The sequence below is a fragment of the Rhinatrema bivittatum genome, chromosome 8 (genome assembly GCF_901001135.1).
Source record: "Rhinatrema bivittatum chromosome 8, aRhiBiv1.1, whole genome shotgun sequence".
Lineage (NCBI taxonomy): Eukaryota > Metazoa > Chordata > Amphibia > Gymnophiona > Rhinatrematidae > Rhinatrema > Rhinatrema bivittatum.
Window position 1 is genome coordinate 172,654,669 of NC_042622.1, and position 22,790 is coordinate 172,677,458.

The window sequence follows — 22,790 nt, forward strand, 5'->3', positions numbered from 1 at the left end:
AAGTTTAATGTCAATCGGTTATTTACTCTCTCAGATAGTAGAAGGTCCAGGGGGGCACTCCATGAAGTTAGCAAGTGGCTCTTAAGTGCCCCAAGAAATCCAGCCCTGGTGGATCAGCGCCAGCTTAAATAGTATGATGAGTAGGGCGGACGCCGTGCGTCCTTGGTTGAATGGGAATCCTGACAGGAGGGCCTTAGATGATATCTTCCACTTCAGGTCAAGGCCTGCATCGTTTAGGGGGCCGCGTACATGTCTTCAGCTGTTGTGGGGGGGGGGGCACTCGAGCAGATGATAGGAAATTAATAGGCTTATGTGTGTCTGGCAGGTGCACTGCGCTGCGGGTCTGTGCTCAGACCCAAGGATGGTGGGCTCCTAGCTGGCTGTGGCGGGGGCCTGAGATTGATGGGACTACAGGTCTTAGGACTTGGGGGCAGTTTGGCTTGGTGGGCTGTGGATTGCCGAGTTGTATTTTAAATGACATTTATCTTAATGAGATTGGGTACCAAATACAATAAAACTGCGGTCTTTGACCTCCAATTATGTGTCTGTTTCTGTTTGCACGTGAGTGGAGCATCAAAAGGTGATCCTCGGTGTCTTTGAGTTATTAAATAATTGATTCTGCCAGTGTAATGAGTCTTTTAGTTATTTTGCCTCCAGCAGATGTAGATATGGAGATAAGATTATTTACTTGGGTGTAAAGTTGATAAAATCTTTCTGCTTTCCCCTGTAACCCATGCTGCAGAATTGAAAGAATACGGTTTAGCCTGAGTTGCCCGGGGCCAGATGGTACCTCGGAGAGAGCCTCCTGCAGCTGAGCTGCCGCTGCTGTGCCCTGTGATGCAGTTCAGCTGAGGCTGGGAGCTGCACCCGTGCCAGAGCCTGCAGAAGTCCCCTCTTTGCCCCGTGCCCAGTCGCACTGAACGGTACGCAGGTGCCGCGCACAGCTGTGAAGCAGCGGAGTAGAAAACTGCGAGAGCCGTAGTGCGGAATCAAAGGCCCATTCTCTTATCTATGGGGAGCAGAAGTTTAGGGAATTGGACCCCGAGTTTGGTGGAGGATGGGAAACGCGCGTGATCCCCCCCCCAGCACTGGTAAGTTCTGAGGAAGGCAGTTATCCATGGAAATGCAGCTTCTGCTAGATTAACTTGGCTGACGAGGCTCATAAAAGCATTGTGCATCAGAAAGGATTCTGTACGTCAAAACTGGCAATAAACAGAAGGTCTAAAGCTAGCCGGAGTGTATTGCATGGGTAATGTATGCTGTAAGTGTCTTAACGCTGCATTCTCTTGTGTTAGGCCCTTGTCACCGTTAGCAGGAGCCTTAAGGGTTTCTGACTGTTTTATCCCTAAGGAAGCAGAACTCACTGTACATTTTGTGGAGAGTGGAAATGGCCTTTTCTGGTTTCCACTTGTAGAGTCCTGACAGCATTGGAGATTACTGTAGTGAGAGCCACGGGGATAAGGGAGGAAAGTAGCTTGGAAGGGGATGGAGTATTACTCTGAAATCGACCCGCTGAAGGGAGCAGAGCTCTCGGCTTGGATATATTGAGTTAAGTCCAGGAAAAAAAAAAAAGGTTTGCCTACTCCTGATTTGGTTGACGCGTTATTTCTCCATTGAGCTAAAAAGCTTCTTCACGGTTTTGGGGGCCGAGCATGGCTTGCGGGGTAGCCGTGGACATTAACTGCCCCTGGGGTATAGAGAGAGAACGTTCTGATGTCTCATCCCTGAAGTTCAGCCCAAGGTCAGGCCAGCTATGAGATGGGACCATGAATTTCCTGGGAAAGAAAGTGGAACTTTTGTCACAGCCTGCTGGCTTATTAAATAAAAGCGTGAAACGTCATTTAGAACAAAAGAAAATTATCCTTCCATAGGGGTTTTTTTTTAGGGTTCTGCCCTGCCGGAGCACCTGACCATGAAAAGTAATTGGAGTCTCAATTGATTTGTCACCTCTCTGGGCCAGATTCAATTTTCAGTCTTAGCTCTTTGGGGAAAAAAAAAATAAAATCTGTCAAGTTAAGCAAGTTACTTATCTGATTAAAGAGAGGAGGATTTGAGCTGAAGTGAATTCAGACCAACCAAAGTCCTGGGTCTTAACAGCAGGAAGATTAAAGGTCTTTTGTCCCCCAAGCCGTGATTCTGTAGTAGGGTGGGAATAAACGTTGTTGTCTTGGTCACTCAAGAATAAAACAGAACCGTGCAGGATTATAAGTGCCGACTGGGAATTGTGCATTTCCTTTACACCGGTTAGTTTTGAAACCTTTGCTAAATAAATTTCCTTGATGCCCGATGCATCTTTTGAAGCCACTTGGAGTGAAATCTGTCAGCTTCTCCTGTGAGAGGGTCCCTTCTTCCCGGGAGCCTTTCTGACCCTGGATTGCCTTCTGGCTGCAGGAGTTCCTTCCTCCTCTCTGACTGGCCTTGGCCTTTCTTACCAGCTCATCTTCCTGAGCTGTCCTGCTTTTTAAACTGAAGAGTGGAGCCTTCCACTGGACTCGGGGAGCGGGGACTGGCTGGACTTTTAGTTCAATTGATATAGGACAGTTTGGTTTGTTTAATTTTTTTTACCTATTTATGCTAGTTTGTCATGTTTTTATAGATTTTTCTTTTCTTTTAATAATTGTGGGCCAGATTTTCGGCTGCCAGATAGCCGGAGAAGTGACTTATCAGCTATCTCTTAGCCGGTTAAATTGTGGGTGGATTGGAGCAGTGCTATTTAGCTGGATAAGTTATCCGGCGACGTACCAGTCGGTCTTAAACTTAGGTGAATAATACTTAATCCGTCCAAGCAGCACTTTCTACGGGGATATTCAGCAGCATAAGTTAATTAGATTTGTCTATCCAGCTAACTTGGATAAACAAGTTTTGGATATTGACCCTTGTATGCTTATTGAATTATGTATTCTTTTTTGTTTTTATTTTGTACCCGTCTGGATAACGTGTTTTTACAGGCTGCTGTTACTGAATGAAATGAGCAAATAATAGATTAGAGAATGACGGCAAAGGAAGGAGCTAGCGAGAGATTTCAGGATAAAGAGAGGCAGGCTCTGGATCTTGCAACGCAAATTGCATGTGGCTTCCCAAAATCCCATTTTGGGGCGTGTGCGATATCCGAAGAGTCTCCCCACTCTTGCATTTGTACATGGTCTCATCCAGATATTGGGCAGTGGACCTAAGCGGCAGGAGGGAGCCTGGGGGTTTACCTGTCCAGTTCTGGGTGTTGAGCATTATAGCCTCCCCTCCATGCAATGACCTTTTTCTTGGGCAAGATACTGCCGAGGTTTTGTCTTGAAGCATCCCCCTTCAGGTACGAGTTGGAGCTGACCCTGTCTGGCTTCTGAGGTCCAACATCTGTCCCAGGCCACAATTCTAATTTATCTATAGTTAAGAAATGAATGCTATATGATATTATTATTGCAGACGTGATTAGGTGGCTTCTTAGCAGAATACAAATTTAGGCTTTGTATTGACCTCTATGTGTTTTATATGAGCTAAGCACTTTCCTCATGGTTACCCAATTATAGTTTGTGTCAGGGGAAGTGAAATGATTTGCCCGAGGATGTGATTGAAATCGGTGGCAGAGCTGGGATTTGAATCCATTAACTGCAAATTCCCAAGCCGAAACCACGAGTCAAGGCCTTTTACCTAAATACACAGGATGGGCTTCATTTCCAAAGGGCACCTCCTCCCCAAGAAGCTTCCTTGTCCCTTGCCCGTTGTAGTGGAGTCCTAGTTCCCATCTTTCCAGCCGACACTTAGTCCTGGAATTAGAAATGATTGACTGAATCCATTATCTCCATTGGTTGACGAAGCCTTTTCCATTGCGTGGATATCCAGAGATTGGGCCCTATCTCTTCATGTTGCTGTGGAGGCTGAGACAGGAAATCTGTGCGTGGCATCTTACCTGTGCATGTGCTGTTTATCTGCTGGCTTCGAGGCATGGCATTGTGTCAGACAAGTGAACAATGTGTGTGTGTGCTTCAGATGCCTTACAGGCAACTCTATTACTCATTAGGTTTGTTTTTCTAACAGGAGAAAGCTTAATGAGGCTCTGCAAACTATGAAATCTATTTTCACAGACTGTTGCTTGCTTCCACACAAGGGAGGCAGGTGTCTGACCCTTCTTGGCTGGCGTTGGCTTTTTTTTTTTTTCTCCAGGAGTCAACTTTGCTTTAGAAATATCATAGTTTTTCATGACAACTGAGGCAGCTTTGCAAACGTACGACCTCCGTGCTTTTCCAGTTTGGTTTTTAGAAGACGTGTTAGCATGATTGCTTCGTGGCACTGACAGGGTGAGGAGACAGTGGGTTTCAGGTTAGGTATCCTCAGAAATTCTGCTTCTTAAAATCCGTCTGTGGAACCTGTGATTTCTGCGGACAGGTTAGAATCCTAGGCCAATCCTGGACAGTTTGACGCAGGTGGCATTTTGTGGGGTATGTGTGAGTGTGTAAGTATAAGTGTGCAAAAAAAAACAAAAACCCAAGGCGCGTTTGCAGATGTTGCTAAGCCTGGCATCTATGGTCTGAAACCCACCCCAAACATCTGCAGCTGCCTTCATTGAAAGGTTTTTGCAGTTGCATGCACCATAGAATCATTTTGCTATTTAAACGTACCCATTGTACTACCTCTGTGGCTACAGAATACCCAACTGCATGTTATTTAAATTACCGGTGAAGATAATGAGAGAATTAATGTCTTGCTGGCATTATGTCAGAATCCACCTACAATAGAAGCACACTTGCTAATGACAGTCATCGTAGGAGCCCTGTGCTGTACAAATAACGGGAGGAAAGGCAAACGATGAATTCAGGGATACATTACTACATCCCGCTGTTGATTGCAGGATTACTTTGTTTTCATTCACTCTTTCTGTGCAGACACACAAGAATTTTGTTGCAGAAAAGAGCATGGGCTGGTTACTGGCTGCCACTGGGAGCCCTCTCCTGGCATGTCTATCACGATGATGGGACCGGCAAGAGACTGTAAGCTGCTCGGGGCAGGGACCCTGTATCCATGACGGTGATAGTGCTACAAAGGGCCGGATTTAAGATCTGGGCGCCCGTAGTCGGGGCTGGAGGATGAGGGCAGAGAAGAGGGTGTTCAGCTTGTGGAAGGCGGGGGATGGCTTGTTGGGCCACTGTGCTGCGATGGTCCCTTTTTTTTGAAGTTGCACGGCCCTAAAGCCAGAGGCAGAAGGCTCTTCTTCGGCCCAGATATCTGGTGCCTTCCAGATTTGGTGCTCTCTAGGCAGCTGCCTGCGTGGCTTAGGCCTAAATTTGGACCTGGCGCTACGTCGAGAAATAACGTTGTGGGCCAGTCTAGTGACTCGGCGGCAGTGCTGTGCTGGGTCTGATTCTCGGGCCTTGCTTCTCCTCCCTGGGATGTTGGGGGCTGGCAGTACTGTGGAGGCCTGGCCAGGAGAGGGGAGTCAGACAATGCTGACACTTTACTGGGCAGATTTGGGATCTGTAAATGCAAGGCTCCAGAAGGAGAGCCCTGGTGTGTGGTCCCCCCTCCCCCCCCCAGTCCAGGATTGTTGTGAGTTGGGACGGGGTAGAAAATCTGGAAAAAGCTGGGCACTGGCAGATGAAGGCTTCTGGCCCCTTACAGGCCCCTTTCAAAGCGAGCAGGAAGAAACAGGATTAATGTTTCGGGAGCATTTAATGTGATGGCTCGGGATTTAGCACAGTTCTCTCTCTTCAGCACTTAACAGGGTTTTGTAAAAAGACACCAAATTGTGCTCCTGTGCTCTGTTAGTACCATCCCTGGGGTCTCCAGGTTCCTCCTCCTGCTGGACGCATGGACTGTCCTGCGCATCCCCCTAAGTTGGAATAAGCCCAGGGTCTGGCCAGCAGAGCAGATCTGTTCATTTACATGAGGGATCTTAGATCAGTGGGCTGGTAATAACAGGGTTTTCCCCTCTCAGCTGGGTATAACTGGCTAAACCTGGACTCTGAGCTCTGGAACGTGGACCTGAGAAGCCAGCCTTGAATGCTTCCGGGCCCGTGCAAACTCCTCATATCTCAGGTGAAAGAGAACCTCACTGTGGTGCTACAAAGTACGCAGGAAGCAAGAGAGCTGTTGAAAAATGTCCCGGCAGGTGATGGAAGTGTGCGGAAGGCAAAGAGAGAACTGCAAAGCGTCCCGGAGGGAGGCGTCCTCCTCCGCAGCCCGCCTGCCAGGCCCAGAGTCGCACTGTAGGGTCGCATCGAGAAGATGCGGCCAGTGAGGGGCTGCTGAGGGCAGGATACTGCCTGCCAAAAGACACCCTAGAGAGATCTGGAAACGGGCATTTCAAGACTGGAAAAGGGCAGTAGGCTGTGCTGCTTTTCTCCGGCTCTCCTTCAAGGGGGAGGGGATGGGGCAGTGGGGAGCCGGTAAAACAGAAAAAGGGGGAATTTGCTTCAGACGACAGCCCAACGCTGGGCCCTGACGGGTACTGATTCCCATGCACTGCGGGGGGGAAAGCACAGCACTGCTCCTGCTGCGGCCAAGTCCAAAAGCAAAGCACATCAAGCAGCATTGTCTGCATTATCAAGAAGGCTGCTCACCCCATTAAAGTCTTGTTAGCAATAATTTTGTTATGGGTTTGACAGTTGCTTGGTTTTGATTGTTAATATTACTTCCCTTATCAAAAGCCTTGGGGGTATCCTGCATGGAGCGGCAGTTAAGAACATAAGAACATAAGAAATTGCCATGCTGGGTCAGACCAAGGGTCCATCAAGCCCAGCATCCTGTTTCCAACAGAGGCCAAACCAGGCCACAAGAACCTGGCAATTACCCAAACACTAAGAAGATCCTGTGCTACTGATGCAATTAATAGCAGTGGCTATTCCCTAAGTAAAATTGATTAATAGCCATTAATCGACTTCTCCTCCAAGAACTTATCCAAACCTTTTTTGAACCCAGCTACACTAACTTTTTTACTATCATAGAAAACCTGCTGGGCTGACTTGTCGGACCATTTGGTCTTTTCCTGCCGCCATTACTATTTTACTATGGGATTTTTTTTTGGCTGGCGCACACATGGCTTCCTTTCTGTTCCACTTGTATGGGCTCACAACCACCTGTAGGTACTTTCTAACTGTTAGTGCGTATTTATTCTTAATGCACTGCCATCTGTATACAGAGCACTGGAGGATCTTCTCGTGCTGCAGTCTCCCTGTCGCGAAGAGCTTACAGTCCAGGTTTGAGCACAGGGAGGTTGGGATCCCACACAACTGTTCGGCTCCTGGTCACAACAGATGGATTAAATCCCCATTAAGTTTTCTTAATTTTGTGAATGGCAGCGCATTGCTGAGTTCCAGAAGGAGATGAGGGCCTTCAGGAATTAGCACTGCTGGACTGAAAGAAGTCCAAAGGCCCTTGATCTTCCTGGCTCCATGGAAGCCTTTTGAGAGGAGGATTTCGGCCCTTGTCTGCTCCTCTGTTTCACAGCATTGCCTCATGATTTTTTATTGTTCACTCCTTTTTATATTATAATTAGCTTCCCTGTGTGGACTGCATGCCTCTGCCTCCTCCCCTTCACAGGGGTTAGGGAGGGACACCTCCTCTGTGTGTTTAGCGGTTCCGCCTGCTTTCGTGGGCCAGGATCGTGGTCTTCTCTGGCGTGAGAGGCAGCTGATCCAGGGAGGCTGGGAGATAGCACAGCCCGGGTACCTGACGGCAGTGTGAGTGGGTGGCTGCATGTGAGTTTGTTTTCTTGTGTTCATTGTCTACCTAAATATAACTATGCTAATTCTGTTTATTTTAGAATCCGCGGCAGATCTTGCAGAGGTACAGGATTAGTTTTGACAGGTAGTAGGCTAGATAAATCCCTTGATTCTGTGTTCGGCCAATAAGTAAAAGTCCATCTGCCCCCATGCCACCTGCTCTCCAGCCTTGCCCTCATCTCTCCAGCATGAAAGCTCCCGTGGGCTTAGCCTTTTGCCTGCACCACTCCCCCTGGGAGGCTGCTCCACGTGTCGCCTCCCTTTCCGGGAAGCAGTCCCTCCTTCCTACAGTCTTGCATCTCACCTTCCCAGCCTCTCATCTTCACGGTGTTAACCTTTTACTCATTCCAGATTCCCAGAGACACGGTGTGATCTGTTGAGAGGTTTAATCTCTTAATTTTTGTCTATCTTGGTTAACCGATTAGGAGACTCGTCCTTGATTCCCGGTCAGCTCTGGACAGTGGGCAGTGCGTTCACATCCCTGCATGATCAGAAACAGAAATTGGATGCTAAGCTTGAAACGCCGGTTAGTTACCATCAGAGACCACAAATGCCACAGTTAATCTCCTTACAAGAGGTTTCTGCTGTGCCATTGCATGCAAAACTCCTTGGTGCCTCTCAGCTGACGAGATATCTTCTCTCTACGTAGGGTTCTGTGAATATTATTATTATTACCGTTGCTCTGCCTTTCGAATGTGCGGACGCGTTCCGGGTGCAAAAGGTTAGCGTGAGTTGTGTGGCTGCCGTCCTGTTAGGACGTGACCCGGTGATTCTGCAGAGATGCTTCCCTTTGCACCTTAACCTTCTCCTCCATTCGCCCTCCGCAGCAGAGAGGAAGTGGAAGGCTGTCCCCGGTGCCTGTATCCCAACCGTAAAACCTTGCATCCAGTGGTGTTCAGAATAAAGCAAGGCAATGGGTTTCTTTAGGATATGTGACAAACTGCCAGTCCGGCAGGCCACGGAGGATAGAGCACAGCATGCAGGCACACGCGTGCACCCTCGCAGGGACCACCCTTGAGCGCCGGCTGAGTCTCCCTTCTCTCCTTTGGGGGCTGGGAAGGCTGAGCTGGGTCTTCTTTTTAAGAGGCATTTCAACGTCGCCAGCTTGGAAGGCAGGCAAAGTAAAATGTAGATCCCCCCCCTGCTCCCAGGGCCGGTGTTTTCATTAGGCAAACAAGGCGGTCGCCCCGAGCGCCAAACTCTGGGGGTGGGAGAGCAAACTCCCACCAGTACAAGGCCCAGAAGGGAAGAGCCGGTGCTGGCAAAGAAGGGAGCTGGGCCGGAGCTGCCGCCCATGGTAAGTGGGAGTGGGGGGGTGCCTGCTTATCTGACAGCGTCCAGTTGCATGATAAATACAGCCACTGTGGGTGATTATTAGAAGTAAGATGGGGCTGTACATCATACAGGCCTGAGCTGTCTCTTTCTGGGTTTGTTTTATAATTTCACTTTATGAATGTATGCAGCGTGACCCGCCTTGAACTTTGCCGAAGCAGGATATACATCTTTTAAATAAGTAAATAAAAAAAAAGAACCATTACTGGGATGTGAGATGCGTCCGCATCGGGGGGGGCAGTGCGTGGGTCTGCCCGGGATATGCACGTGGCTCCCGGCCAGGCCTGTGCTGTGCATTGCATTAAAGTGTCAGCCCTCGTTAACGCTGTCACTGCGCAGAGGCGGCGCGCCTGCACAAGCACAGTCTGCTGATGGCGTGACGGAGGGGCTGGCGGGGAGCCTGCGTTAGTATTTTTACCCCAGCACTGTGTACCTGTATTCTCCCTTTTGAAAGGGACCAGGGGGTACCAAACTCGCTTTTTTGTGTGGATTGAATCTTTATGGGACTTTCTGAGTGTAGGTTTACTGACCCCTCCCCCACATGCTGTGGAAGGCCCGGTGGACTACTTTGGGCAGGATCAAGGGAGGCAGAGAGTTGACCCTGGGAAACGGCGTTGAAAGGTGCATAGGCCGAGGAGCGCTGGGAGCGCTGGGATCTGCATTGCATTTTTCTAGTCGGCTCTAAGTGATGCTGGAGCCCTCCAAATAGGGATTTGCCAGTCACTAGCCCTGCTCCCCTCCTTGACTATATGTTGCACCGCTTCGCAGCTGTGGGCTTTGTCCTTCCTCGCATTGAGTTAATTTCCACTTTAGAAGAGCGCCTTGATTTATCTTTGCCCCTCTGAGCCTGTTGCAGATTTACTATCGGAGCTCCGAGGAGAGTCCAGACTCGGGAGCCAGCTAGCTCCAGTGAAAGCTCTTCAACACTTTCTCTGTCTATGGAGAGTGCTCCTCTGTTATTTCTTAATTTCACAGGATTTCTTTAACTTTAATTGCTTCCTGCATATTTTTCCACTTTTAAAAAGATATTCACATTTTCTTCGCTGCACGCCTTCAGTGTGTGTGTTTTATCTGCCCTGTGAAAAGCAGTGTCATGTGGCTTAGTCAGGATCAGTAAAGAAATAGGGGGAAGCATTTAAAAAAAACCCAAAAAAAACAAAAACCCAAAACAAAAAACACAGGAAGGGAGAAAGGAACAAGACCGAAAGGGATCAGAGATACGGGAGGGAGGAGGGAAAGGTGACACGATAGAGCAGAGAAAACGTGGAGGGGAGGGAGAGAGATGGACTGAATGCACAGGCCTGTATCACGGAGGGTAGAGAGAGAGAGAGAGCCAGTCCTCCATCTTCTGCAGGTGGCCCTTTCGGCCACGTCTTCTTTGCTTGCTCCCTCTCTCTATCCGAGCACCATGCCAGGAACCAGGCTCGCACCTTCGCCCTAGGGTATGCTGGGTGCAGTCTCAGTCTTCATCCCAGGATTGGGAGCTTCCTTCTGCATCGTCTAAGGTGCAATCTATGCACGTTACAAGTGATAGGAAAGAGAAGGATCAGCCTTGTGACTGAGCGGGATTCTGGTTTCTTCGCCGTGTCCTGGAAGCAGAACCGCGATAAGATGGCGCAGGAGCACCCTGCTGTCAGTGCCAGTTAGACCGTGACCTGATGCGACCCCCCCCATATCCCCTGCCCAGGCGCCTGCTCCGGTACTCTCGCTACCTCCTGACTGCTGGCACCGTTTCTCCAAAATTCAGCTGCAGCACTTTTCTTCTCAGACCACTATATCAGTTCCCTTATTCAGTTATTTATTTTTTTATTTAAAAAAATGTACTTCCAAACAACCCACACTTCAGGAGGGGTATATACAATTTCATAATGATCAGCATGCAGCTGCAGCTCCTCTTGTTCGCTCTGCAGCTCCTCACTACCTCTCCCTACACCCCTCCTGGTGAACTCTGCTCCTCAGGTAAGTCCCTCCTGTCTTACGCTCTGCCGTCAGTTCCACCCTAGGCTTGGAATAGGCTCCCTGAGTGTAAAAAACCCCACCTTTTGGGGGCTGCTGTTAAATATTAACCCCTCGTTATTCTGTCCACAGCCTTATTGATTTTAAAAAGTTTCTTAATAAATCCTGGTTTGTTCCGATTTGATTGTAAGCTCTACTGAGCAGGCACTGGCTCCCTTATCTGTTTTTTTTTTGTGCAGCGCTGCCCTGGAGCTATAGAAATGATGTGTAGTAGTGGTAATTGTAAAGAAAAAACTCACTAAAAATAAATCATGGCCTTAGTCAGGCAGTGTCTCGCCGTTCTAGGGGAGGGGTTTTTTATGTGGCGAGCACTTGTGACCTCTGCTTTTGATTCTTCGTGAGCTGTGATGCGTTTTCTTAGCCCAACACGGGAATTCTCCAGAGATGTGACAGGTCATGAACCCCCGAGAGCCCTCCGGTCCCTTCTTCCAGTTGAGGACTCGAACGCTCATGACCTGTCCTGTCCCTGGATAATGCTTCCTTGTGGCTCCCCTGTCCTGCAGGACACACCCGGGCTGCTTGGCGGGGACATACAGAGTCCTGCAGAGGATCCTTCGTCGTGCTGTACCAGCACCTCCTTCCTGTCCCTGCCGGCTTGTTTACTGCCTTATCTGCTACCTTGAGCAAAGGTTCATGTCTGTTTCCACTGCTTTTGAGGCTTCTGTATTTTTGCCAGCAGTAAATCCATTACACTCACGCTGCTAAAAGCAAAATAACAGTTGCCTGGCAGCTAAAGCTAATAATGTTCTCTTGTCTTTTTCAGCCACCCTGGGGACGCTGGATTTTAGCTTGCTGTATGATCAGGAAAACAGCGCTTTGCACTGCACAATCAGCAAAGCCAAGGTATGTTCCCTGCTGCCCTTCACGTGTGATAAACCCATGATGCCTGGCAGAGCGGGCGAGGAGGTTGTGTGTGTGTGCCCAGAAAGCGTGGCCCGTTTCTAATCGGTATTAAACAGCTTGAAGTCTTCCCATCTGAATGCAAGATTGGGGTGCAAGGTCCTGATGCAATCAGGCTGGTGGGAGACGGAAGCTGCTGGCAGGTATTGAAGATTAGCCGAGTGCTCCCAGGCTCCCTCCAGCCTTTCCTTCCCTGTCGTAACTGCTTTCTCTCCCCGTCTGCATTGCAAAGGTTTAAGTGCCCTACAGGACCTTTTGAAAATGGAGATGCTGCATCATTAATCAACTTTTGCTAGCAAACCACCGTACCTCTCTGTTTGTTTGTTTGCGGTAAACAGTCCCGGAGGCTGACTCTTCTTTCTCCTGAGATATTTTAGTGAGACGGAAGGCATGAGGACGTTTATTCTCATCTCTCCCCACCCCTGGCTCCAGGAGAGAGGTTAGAAAGTTCTCGGTTAACTCTCACGTGAACTTCTTCACGCCGCAGCGATGCTTCAGTACACCTCGCCTGGTTTGCAGGGAACGCGCAGCTGCTTCTCGGTTTTGACCGAATGTGTTAGTTTGTATTATTCAGTGCCAGGAAAGGGGAGAAAGGAGCAGTAACAATGTTAGCTGTGACTAATAGACAAGAAAACAGCTCCTCTGGAGGCCCCCCCCCTCCGATTTGAATTGGTCTTTAGATCTGTAAATGGCTGCCCCCCCCAGTATGTGTTTATCATGTCTAACACTTGAAAACCACAAATGCATGCAGAGAAAATAAGTGCACGTCTGTGCCTGGAAGGGGATTCGTATGTGTGCGCTGGCGCTTGGAGAAGGGTGGGAATCGGCTTCCATTTGGCACCTTTTCTGCCGGATGGAGATGGCGTTCAGCTGCCCCCAGGGGTGGGGAATCATCTGTCCGTAGTTCTCAGCCTGGCCCTGGTGATTTTTTTTTCTGGCTGCATTGAGGGAGAAGAAAGCAGTTTGTCGCAGCTCAGCGACCTGGTAGCAGATCAGCGCCTGAGCTTGCCCCGGCCGGTCTGGTTTTCGGGATAAGCCAGCCTGCAGGAGGGCGCTGCTGTCCCTAAACCCCCCATGGCATCGCCCGCTCATCTCCGGCATATTCCCCGCTGGCTGTCCTGAAAGCCAGAGCGGCTGGGAGGTTCCCCGTGGACCGGATGAAGAGCCACTGGTCCACGCGACTGTGGCAGAGAAAGCCAGACCCGGGCGTCCTGACCAGAATCGAGCAGTTCAGATGCTGTGTTCTGGGCAGACTGGGCAGATAAAGACCATTTACTGGTCTTTATCTGCCTTCATGTACCATATTACTGGGTTTTATTCAGGTAGCGCACTTTGACCTCTCTGCTTGGAAGAGCGTGAAATGAATACGTGACACTAGGGGCACGGGATGTGTTTAATTCCAAGGATATATGAGGCCCTTGTATCTGGGATTCATATCTCCCACTTATGCTTTGTGCTGGTGCAGGGCAAGAGTCACCCCCCACTCCCCTAAAGCCGGACCCTGCAATGCTGCGTCCGTGTTTGTTTCCGACCTGCGCTGCCTTCAGAGTTTATCAGCACACACTCCGTCACCTCTTCCTGTTTCGTTCCTTTATTTTTTTCTTTTCCATATTAAACCTCTATAGCATTATAGAGAGGCAGTTTGTAGTTACATAAGATATATATATATAGAGAGAGAGAGAGCCGCAGCGGCAGACCTAAAGGCATCGAGCGCTGCTGGAACAGGAAGAGGAAGTGTTCCAGCACTTGGCGCACAGAGCTTGATTTTTTTCATTTTTATATATCGGCGGCTCGTCTTGATGTATTTTTGTTGGAGCTGTGTGCGCGGTGGGGTAGTGGCGCTAGAAGTCCGTCCATCTGAGGCTTATGTGAAGCACGCAGAATAGAAACCATCCCAGGGCAGACTGAATTTCATTATCGCCCTGTTCCTCAAAATCAATTTCCCTCTACATGATAATCATATGAAATTAATCTCCCTTAGCCTTAAAGATGCGCTCTCATTATCCTCTTTTCTCAGGAGATGGTGCTTGTGTCCGGTCAATATCTGCTTAATTATTGGTGTTGCTTTGCCTGATTAACAGCGCGATTGGCAATGTTAACAGCGGGGAAGAAAGTGTGGAGAGCGCCCACCTGAGAGTTTGCCTCCGCAGCTGTAAAATGCCGCCTGGCTTGTCGAAGGACTGAGCTTCCTGAAGCTGTGGGAAACGTGTCCGAAGGAAAAACGTCTGCAGGACGAGTCTTCATTCTTAAATCAGGTAGAGCTCCCACAACACTTCTTGCTAACGTTTTTTTTTCTGGGCACATTTTCCCCTTTTTGGAAACTGCAGAAAATCAAAATTTTGGGCAAAACCCCCTCCAAAATTAGCGTTTGAGAATTGGACAAAGAAACGTGACCCGTAGGCTTTTTTTTTCCCCCCCATGCACAGACCTGGCCTTTTGCAAAATTCCCCATCCGATAGGCGTGAAAACATCCACACATGGGTCTGGCTAGCACTGCTGCGGGTGGAGCAGGAGAGGGGGTTTGGCCTTCCCGCGAGCACTTTCCAAGGTTCAGCTCCACACGTGCACGTTTTCTGGAAACATTCCTGCCACGGGCACTCCTGGTGGGAAAGTTTTCATGGCAGAGTTATGCACGCGAGTCCACGTTGAAAAATTGGTGTAGCTCGGGCCCACCCAAGAAGATGGACAGAAAAGCTTCGGGGCCCTTGCTGAGCTGTTTATGGCTGAATGACCAGGTCTAATGTGTAACCTAGGTGGGCATTTATATTCTGCTTTTCCTTAGCACGTCCAGATCCAAGGCAGATTGTGGCAAATAAAGCATAGAGAGGTGCCAGTAGACATGTTTTCTCTAAATATCCCGATAACCACGTGCATCTAAAATCCTAAGAACCTCGGAAGGTACACACTGGGAACAAAATCCTGAGGTTAAAATAAACCTGTTTGTCTCGCTGTCTCCCACAACCCAGACAGAGCATCTCAAGCTGAGCCGGACCTTGCTATAGCGTATGGCGGATTCTTGCAGGCCGCCCTGGGTCCCGAGTCAGAAACGAGTGTCCATCTTCCCTGTCTTATGCAAAAGATTTTTAAACCTTGTTTCCTGCAGGGAAACAGGCCTTAGTTATAAGATCATGTTTGTGTGTATCCTTTTTTCCCCCTGTTAATTTTTGATTCAGCTTTGTGCCATAGACAGCAGAGAATGGAGTGATCGCTGGCACATGGTTTTTTTCACGTGGCCTCGAGGATCCTGACACTCAGGGGACCCCCTGTTTCTAGTGTAGTGCACGTGGAATCTCCTGGAGGTCGGAGCACACTGTGATGTCATCGAGCATTTCGAAAGCCGTCCCGCCGCTGGTTCATGTCCGGTGGTGAAACACTTTCCGCCTCTCCTGCTGCCTTAGCGTTGGCTCCGTCTGAATCGCCGGACGTGCCGCCTCGTCTGGCTTCCGAGTTTCTGGAGCCGGCGGGTACGAAAGTGTCCCATTCACACGAAATCCCCCGGCCTAACCTCTCCTCTGGGCCTGCCCCGATCCTGGCATGGGCTTCAGGGTGTGCGCACGCCGCAGGTTCAGACGGCTCCATCTAGCTGCGTTAGTTTGTTTTACTGCAGTCTGAAAAATGTTCCCTTACCGTAGAGTTAATCTGAGCAGAAAACAAGGAAAGGTGCCCAGGACCGCTGTGCAAAGCTTCGGTAAATAGTGGATCACCTGGTTTCCCGCTGCCTTCCCGCCGTGTGTAATTACGGAGCTCCTCCTTGCCATTTTCTTAAGGTTAAAATTTCCATTTTCCATCAGTCGGAGCTGATGCTGAATTAAAGATTTTGGTCCCTGCAGTGATTTGTCCTCGGACGGGAGGCGTTAGCTGTGTGGAAGAGCGGGGCCGTGCAGTGTCGTGAGCAGGACTCAGCTCACACCTTCAACCCCCAAGGATGACCCGGGGTTAAGGAGTGCCCGGCACAGCCCAGTGGTGACGGCTGCTGGCTGGGCTCCGGAGGGTGGTGGGGGGTGGGGTGGCCCCTGGTGAAGGACTGACGCTGCGATGGCTGGGCTGAGTGAGTTGGAGGGGATGTAAATATGGGCAATCCTCAGCTGGTTACATGTTGAAGGCTTTGTGGTGCCGCATTCCAGCCCGGAAGCCCAAAGGAGAAGGAGAATGAAGGTCATTTGTGTCCTGCGTCGCTGTGACTTATGGTGACACCTGCAGCAGTGACGTCCTTAGTCACTGTGATCTGCTGGGCAGGTAGCCTCTGGGCTGGAGCTGGCTTTGTCTAGGATTCTGTCTGTGCTTCCTCTTCTGTAGAGCTTAGAAGGCACTGTCGGAGATCTGTGAAGCTCTGAACCAGAGGCAGCGAGTGCAAGGAAGGATGAAGGGGGGAAGGTTTCCTGACTTAAACCTGGGGGAGTTCTGGGCACCTGCGCAATGCAGAATTTGCACTGAATTTCCCCCTTGTGCAGAATATCCTGAGGAACCAAGGCCCCAGCAAAAAGGATGCTCCACAAAGAGCTTCTGGGAGTGTGGCAATACCTGGGGCCCAGTTCCACGAGGCCACGGAGGAAAGAGACTCTACAAAGGCCTGGAACAGGAATAGAGACTGCACCGCATGGGTTCTCGGGAGCCTGGCGATATGCAGATCCCGACTGCTCGACCCCCAAGGAGGAAAGAGACTCTGCAAAGCCCAGGAAGTGCCTCTGCACAGAGCAGGCTCATGCGAGCGTGGCAATATGAAGATCCCGGCTCCACCATCCCACGGAAGGGACAGACTTCATGAAGGGCTGGAACTGGGCGGACTAGCAGGAACATGGCATTGAGAAGAGCTGGGCTCCTCGAGTCCACCAAAAGAGGAGGAGCCTCTGAAAAGCCACTGTAGTCCGCAGGCTAACAGGAGATTGTTTGTTTGGTGTCTTACAGAGGTTTGCAGCAGCTTATTGATGCAAAAGAGAGGCCTTTATGTAGCCTTGCAAAGATGAGCTCCCATCAGTGACACTGCTTAGGTTTCTCACAGTCTCACGATAATTAAACTCATCGATTTGTCATTAAACAGCAGCAAATGCTGGAACCGAAGTGAAGACAAAGAGCTCTGCAGAGTAATTGGTAGACTGGTGGGGATGTATTTAAATGAATCTTCCAAGCAGATCGATTCTGAACGAAACATAGGACTCTTTAAACTGGCTTTGATGGAGGAGTCACTCTGAGTAGAGCGACATTCAGCAACTGAGGACAGCCTCACCGCCAGCCTCTCCAAGAGCACACATTTTGGAATCTTTTATAAAGGCAGTGGGGAGAAATAATTTGCTTTTCTTTTTATCCGGGCCCCTTTGTGCCTCCAGCTCAGTCAGAACTGGGGTTGGGATCTGGCAGCCGGAGCCCTCATTCCCAGCTACCTGGGGATGTTTTACTCCTATTTTATATCCCTTCCTCCGCCAACGATCCCTAAATCTCCCCACTAGGTGTCGCCTTTCCATGACAGCAGGGACGCCCTCTCCCCAGGGGCTGGGGAACCCTGCTTCCTCAGCCCCAGCTGAACCGGCGAGCAGAAGACCTCAGCGGGGAATCAAGCCCGGGTCCCACTGTTTTGGCAGCGCTGCTGAGCCCTCGGGCTGGCCCCAGAAAACAAATTCCATTCTGAATAGTAATGCTGGCACGAGGAGAGGTCGGCTGTCAGTGGGAACTTGGGGACTCTTCCCAAAAGGTGACTGAGTGCTCCCAGACAGTAAAGGCAAAAAACCAGCGGTGCTCTGTGCACCCGGAAACCCAGGAAGGGAAGATCATGCTTTTCTCGCTAAGTCCTTCCTTCACAGGGCAGCAGACGACCGGTCCAGCGCCAGACTCCGGAGGGCTGGCAGATTTGTTCACGCCCTGCTTCTCCTGTCTGCTGCCGCCTTTTCTGGAGCCAACAGGAAGATAAAGTGTGATCCATAAGCCTCTGGAGAGCCAGTTACTTTTGTATAGGGTGGGGGTAATATTCAGCCGCTGGCTGGCTTACAGAGTTAGCCAGAAAAAACGTATCCGGCTCCCGTTAATGGGATACTCAGTGGTGCAGCCGCACTTTCAAATGTAACCGACCATGAAGGAGTCCACAAGGAACTCCCTCAAACCACCCTAAAGGGCCCGGTCACAGGTAGCTGACCCTGTCCCTCTGTAAGGAGCAACACTGCAAAGGGATTCTGGTCCAGGGGAGTTCCCTGTAGCCAGGGCTTAAGTTGGCAGGACAGAGAGAGCTGGAGAAGGCCCCAGGAAGCAGAGAGGGAGATAAGCTACCAGTTGCAAGGACCTCCCCTCACTAAATGTTTGTGGGTGCCTGAAATGAGGTGAGCCATATTGTTTTGCCGTAACGTCTGAAGTGAAGGCTTGCTGCCGATTTGTTAGAGTTAAATCCACTGTCAGTAGAGCACACTGAAGTCCCTGCCAGAGTCTACTTGGTGTTTCCTCTGGCCTATTATTAAGCCATTCACCGCTTGAGCTATCACACGGACTATCTTAAAGTTAACCAGCTAACTTTATCCAGCTAACTCTAGGACTTCACTGTGGCTTGACCAGAGTTCTCTGGGCTAACTTAACTCCGCCTCACTATGCTCCCCGACCTTATCCAGATACATTTTAGCTAAATAATGAGTTATCCAGCCACACTTTAGTGTGATAACTCACAAGTTTATCTGGCTGAGGCCTATATTTTCTAAAACACCGCGGCGGCGTGAATCACGCGGTGCAGGGGGGCGGGCCTGCGATGGCCAGCAGCGATTGCACCTCCGCAGTGCGATCGCTGCCGGCTTTCGCACCCATTAGTGCCATCATAAAAGGTGGTGCTATTGGCCGCGAAATGGGCAGCGAAAAGGCTCCTTTTCGCCGCCCACGCTGTCTTCGCGGCGTCCGCCTCGATGACTCCTCTTCCGGGGCAGATGCCGCCCCGACTCCGCCCCCTTTTCGCGTGCGCTAGCTTTAAAAAAAAAAAAATTTAAAAAAAGACCCCCTAAGTGCTGCTGAATATGAACCCTGGAGTGTCCAGGGTAGATCCGGAAGGGGCTGAATAATATGCAGAATTCTCACCTCATTTGGTAAATCGGTCCTAAGCCTAGGCTTCTATTTGAAGGTTGAGATTTCTCACTGGAGACCGTGCTGCAAGCAGTGGCAAAAGGACTGCTGATTTACAAAAGCGAGATCAAGTGAAAATCTGAATAAAAAGAAGCAGGGCACAGGTTGGGTAGTGGTGCCGGTGCCTGGCTTCATTATAGCTCACCGTCAGTTAAAATATAATAAAAACAGAAATGATAGAATGCTAAGACAACTAATTGAAAGGTACTTTTTTTTTTTTTTTTTAAATAATTATCTTTTTATTGACTTCCAATCAACAAAGTATAGAGACAACTCCAATAAACAGAAAGTGAAAGAAGTCAGTTCGGTTTATACAAGGTAAAAACCCTTTGCTCTCAGTGTCAACAGAAAAAGGAAAACAAGCAGTCTCATACCTAAATGGTTTTATCCATTGAAAGGTAATTTTAATGTCAAAATAACAAAAACCCACATATAGTAAAACAAACAGCAAAGGAGTAAAGTGCAATAGTCCCAAACAGCAGGCATCGGCACATTTCTGCAGCAGGATCAGAGGAATGCCCCGGCCTGAAAGGCTCCTCGCTGGGCCGCAGAGACTTGCATGTTCAGATTCTCTCTCTATTGCTGCGTTCAAACTGAATTTGGTTGCCCACAGGATGGGAAATGTGGTGGTGGTGGTGGTGGGGGTGGGGGGGGGTGTGAGTCTCCAGGGCCATATACCCCAGTAAAAGGGCTCTTTGAAAGTTGCCCCTCTTGGGAATGGGTGCAAGTGGACTTGTTGTTCCACGTTGGGCGAGCCTTCACCCGCCTTGCAGTGGGGACGTTAGGGCAGGGGAGGCCCCAACACGCAGAATTTTGTATTTTTTAAATCTCTCTGCGTTTTGGCCAATAAAATGGCACCTGCAAAGAAAGCAGGGTGGGTGCTTTTTCCTTCGGGCAAAATCCGTGAGTAAACGTAGCCGCGGACGCTGCAGCTGCCTGCAGCGATGTGAGCAGGTTACTCGTTCACTCTGCTTCTGCCCATGGCCAGACCTGGCAGCGCTCCTCCCGGTTCCTGTCATTTTTTTCTATATTTGGTTTTCTTTCCTATCTGGGATTTAGCATGCGCCAAATGGCAAAGACGTAACCTTTCAGCAGCTTGGGCTGTTTCCCCGGTTGTTTTTAACACGACCTAGCATGCCTTTCTGTGGATATTTCAGCTTCTTGCCCAAACCCTGGCCTCGGTCTCTGCATGGTGACGCCCACGATGGGGAAAGGCAGCCATAAGAGAAGGCCCCAGGACAATCCATAATGCATGAGGGCAGGCAGTATAGGAAGGGTCATCCCCCATAGATCCAGTTCTGGCTAGAAACAGCTCCGAATTAATTAGCAGTGCCTTACATTCATTCTCTTCCCCTCTATCCTCACTATGGGCCAGATGGCTCTCGGCATTTCTTCCCTCCTAATGAGGAACCTGGGGCTCAGCACAAACGAATAGTGGGGTCTCCACTCAGGAATGCTGCAGCAGCTGGAAGAGGACAAACAGATAAAGATAAAGTGACTTGTGTGCCTGCAGAAAACAGAGAGTTCTCAGTTCTCCTGCCTGTGTGCTTATGGCCCAGCAGTTTTTACTTCTGCTCCGTTTGGGCTCTCTGCTGGGCTACGCCCGTGTCCTCGTGCACAGTAACCTGGGGTTTTCTCCGGCCACTGTGGTGACAGTTCCCCCCCCCCCCCCCCCCATCCCTGGCCAGTGGCTTCGGCTGGCCTGCAAGTTGGACCCCAGTCCTCCGCGTGGCAGCGTGCAGCACCGGCCGCTGAGTCACCAAGCCACATTCCTGACTGATGTGGCGGTCTAATAACTTCCCCAGAGCTGTGAAATTAGCCGATTGTGCCAGGGAGATTTTTTATTTATTTATTTATTTATTTATTTATTTATTTAAAAACTTTATCTATGCCGTCGTTACGTTAGGTACCATCACAACGGTTTACAACAAGGCACAAACATTAATGTTGGAAAAATAATGAATTCTATCCACTAAACAGGTGCCAACAATTTACGGTAACATAGTTTGTTATAATTACTCATAGGTGGGTGTGATACATCATGTCCATTCTTTTTAGTGACAGATTTAAAATAGAAAACTTAATAGTATTTTATTCTTTGGTGGTAAGCGAAAAATATATAAAAATAAAAATACATACCCATGTAGCTTGGGTAGTGTGGGTGGATGTTCTGCAGATCGCCTCCCATTTTCCTTGTGTTCTACTCTCCTTTCTCTTTGTTGTACGCTTGTTTAAATAACCATGTTTTTAAATTTTTTCTGAAGGTTTTGATGTCTCTTTGTAAGCGGATCTCGACCGGCATGGAGTTCCATAGCATAGGTCCTGCTAAGGAAAGCGCTCTTTCCCTTACTTGGGTTAGTCTTGCTGTTTTAATTGAGGGGATGGTCAGTAAAGCTTTATTTGCTGATCTCAGGTTTCTTTGAGGGACGTGTACTCGGAGGGTTGTGTTCAGCCATTCAGCTTTTTCATTATGTTTTAATTTATGTATGGTGCATAGGGTTTTGTATTGTATTCTTTGCTCGATGGGTAACCAGTGTAATTCAGTTAGGGTTTCAGTGACATGGTCTCTCTTACTTTTACCCGTCAGAATTCTAGCGGCCATGTTCTGCAGTATTTGGAGTGGTCTAATCGTGGTGTATGGTAATCCGAGTAGGAGGGTGTTACAGTAATCAGTGCTAGCGAAAATTAGAGCTTGTAACACTGATCGGAAGTTATTAGTTGTAAGTAGAGGTTTTAGTTTTCTAAGAGTCATGAGTTTGGCATATCCTTCCCTTACTTTTAACGATATGTGTTGTTTCAGGTTAAGTTCTGTGTCAATTATCACTCCAAGGTTTCTTACTTTCTCTGCTAGTTCTACTTTTTCGTAGTTTTTGAGTATGATTGGGTTTTGGATGATTTCAATGTTTTTATGTTCTAAGTGTAGGAATTCTGTTTTCTCTATGTTAATAACTAATTCCATCTGGTTTAGTAATCGATGATATCCAGATACATGTTGGCAATATTCAGTGTCTTTTCAATTGTGTCATCAATGGGTAAGATTAATTGAATATCAACAGCGTATATGTAGTGTGAAATGTCTAGACCAGCTAGTAGGTGACATATTGGTAGTAGATATATGTTAAATAGGGTGGCTGATAAAGCTGATCCTTGTGGGACTCCTGTTTGAAGGTTTATTTTTCTTGACTTTACGTCTTTTATCTGTACTTGGTAGTATCTATTGCTTAGGTGTGATTGGAACCATTTGATTGTTTTGTTACTTAATCCTATTTCTTCTAATCTATTTAGTAGGATGTTATGATTTATAGAACTAGCATTAGCATTTCCAACTTCCTTCCCCTCCCCCCGCATAGCCACCGTCCTGTGAAGTACAAACCTGTGGAGGCTGCCTGAGGCGGCAGGCGCCATCGGCTGAGGCTCTCTGCTTGCCCTGGCCACCGAGAGTGAGAACTTGTACAATGTGCAGGAGGGAGGGAGGGGGTTGGACCCTCTGCACCTGACCCCAGTGGGGAGAGGAGGGGGAAAGGAACTGAAAGCCTCTGAGAATTTCAAGTAAGAACTCTGCTGTACTTCATAAATCTCACCTGGAGTGCATTGTCGGGAAACTGAGGGTCACCGAAGGATTGTCTGCGCAGTATAAAAGAGATGCTGCTTTGCAGGTCCCGGAGAAGCATTATTTACTGACTGTTCATCCCACAATACTGTAACGTAAGGCTCTGCCCTCTCCTAATGTGCCTTGCTAGAGAGAAG

General features: G+C 49.0%; 1 protein-coding gene across 1 annotated transcript in view; it reads left to right on the forward strand.

Annotated features, from left to right (window-relative positions):
• Nucleotides 1-22,790, forward strand: part of DOC2B (double C2 domain beta) — a 257,590-nt gene that overhangs the window by 51,327 nt on the left and 183,473 nt on the right. The window contains exon 2 of the mRNA XM_029611454.1: nucleotides 11,821-11,900. Within this exon, the coding sequence (XP_029467314.1) occupies nucleotides 11,821-11,900 (80 nt within the window). The remainder of the gene's footprint in view (nucleotides 1-11,820; nucleotides 11,901-22,790) is intronic.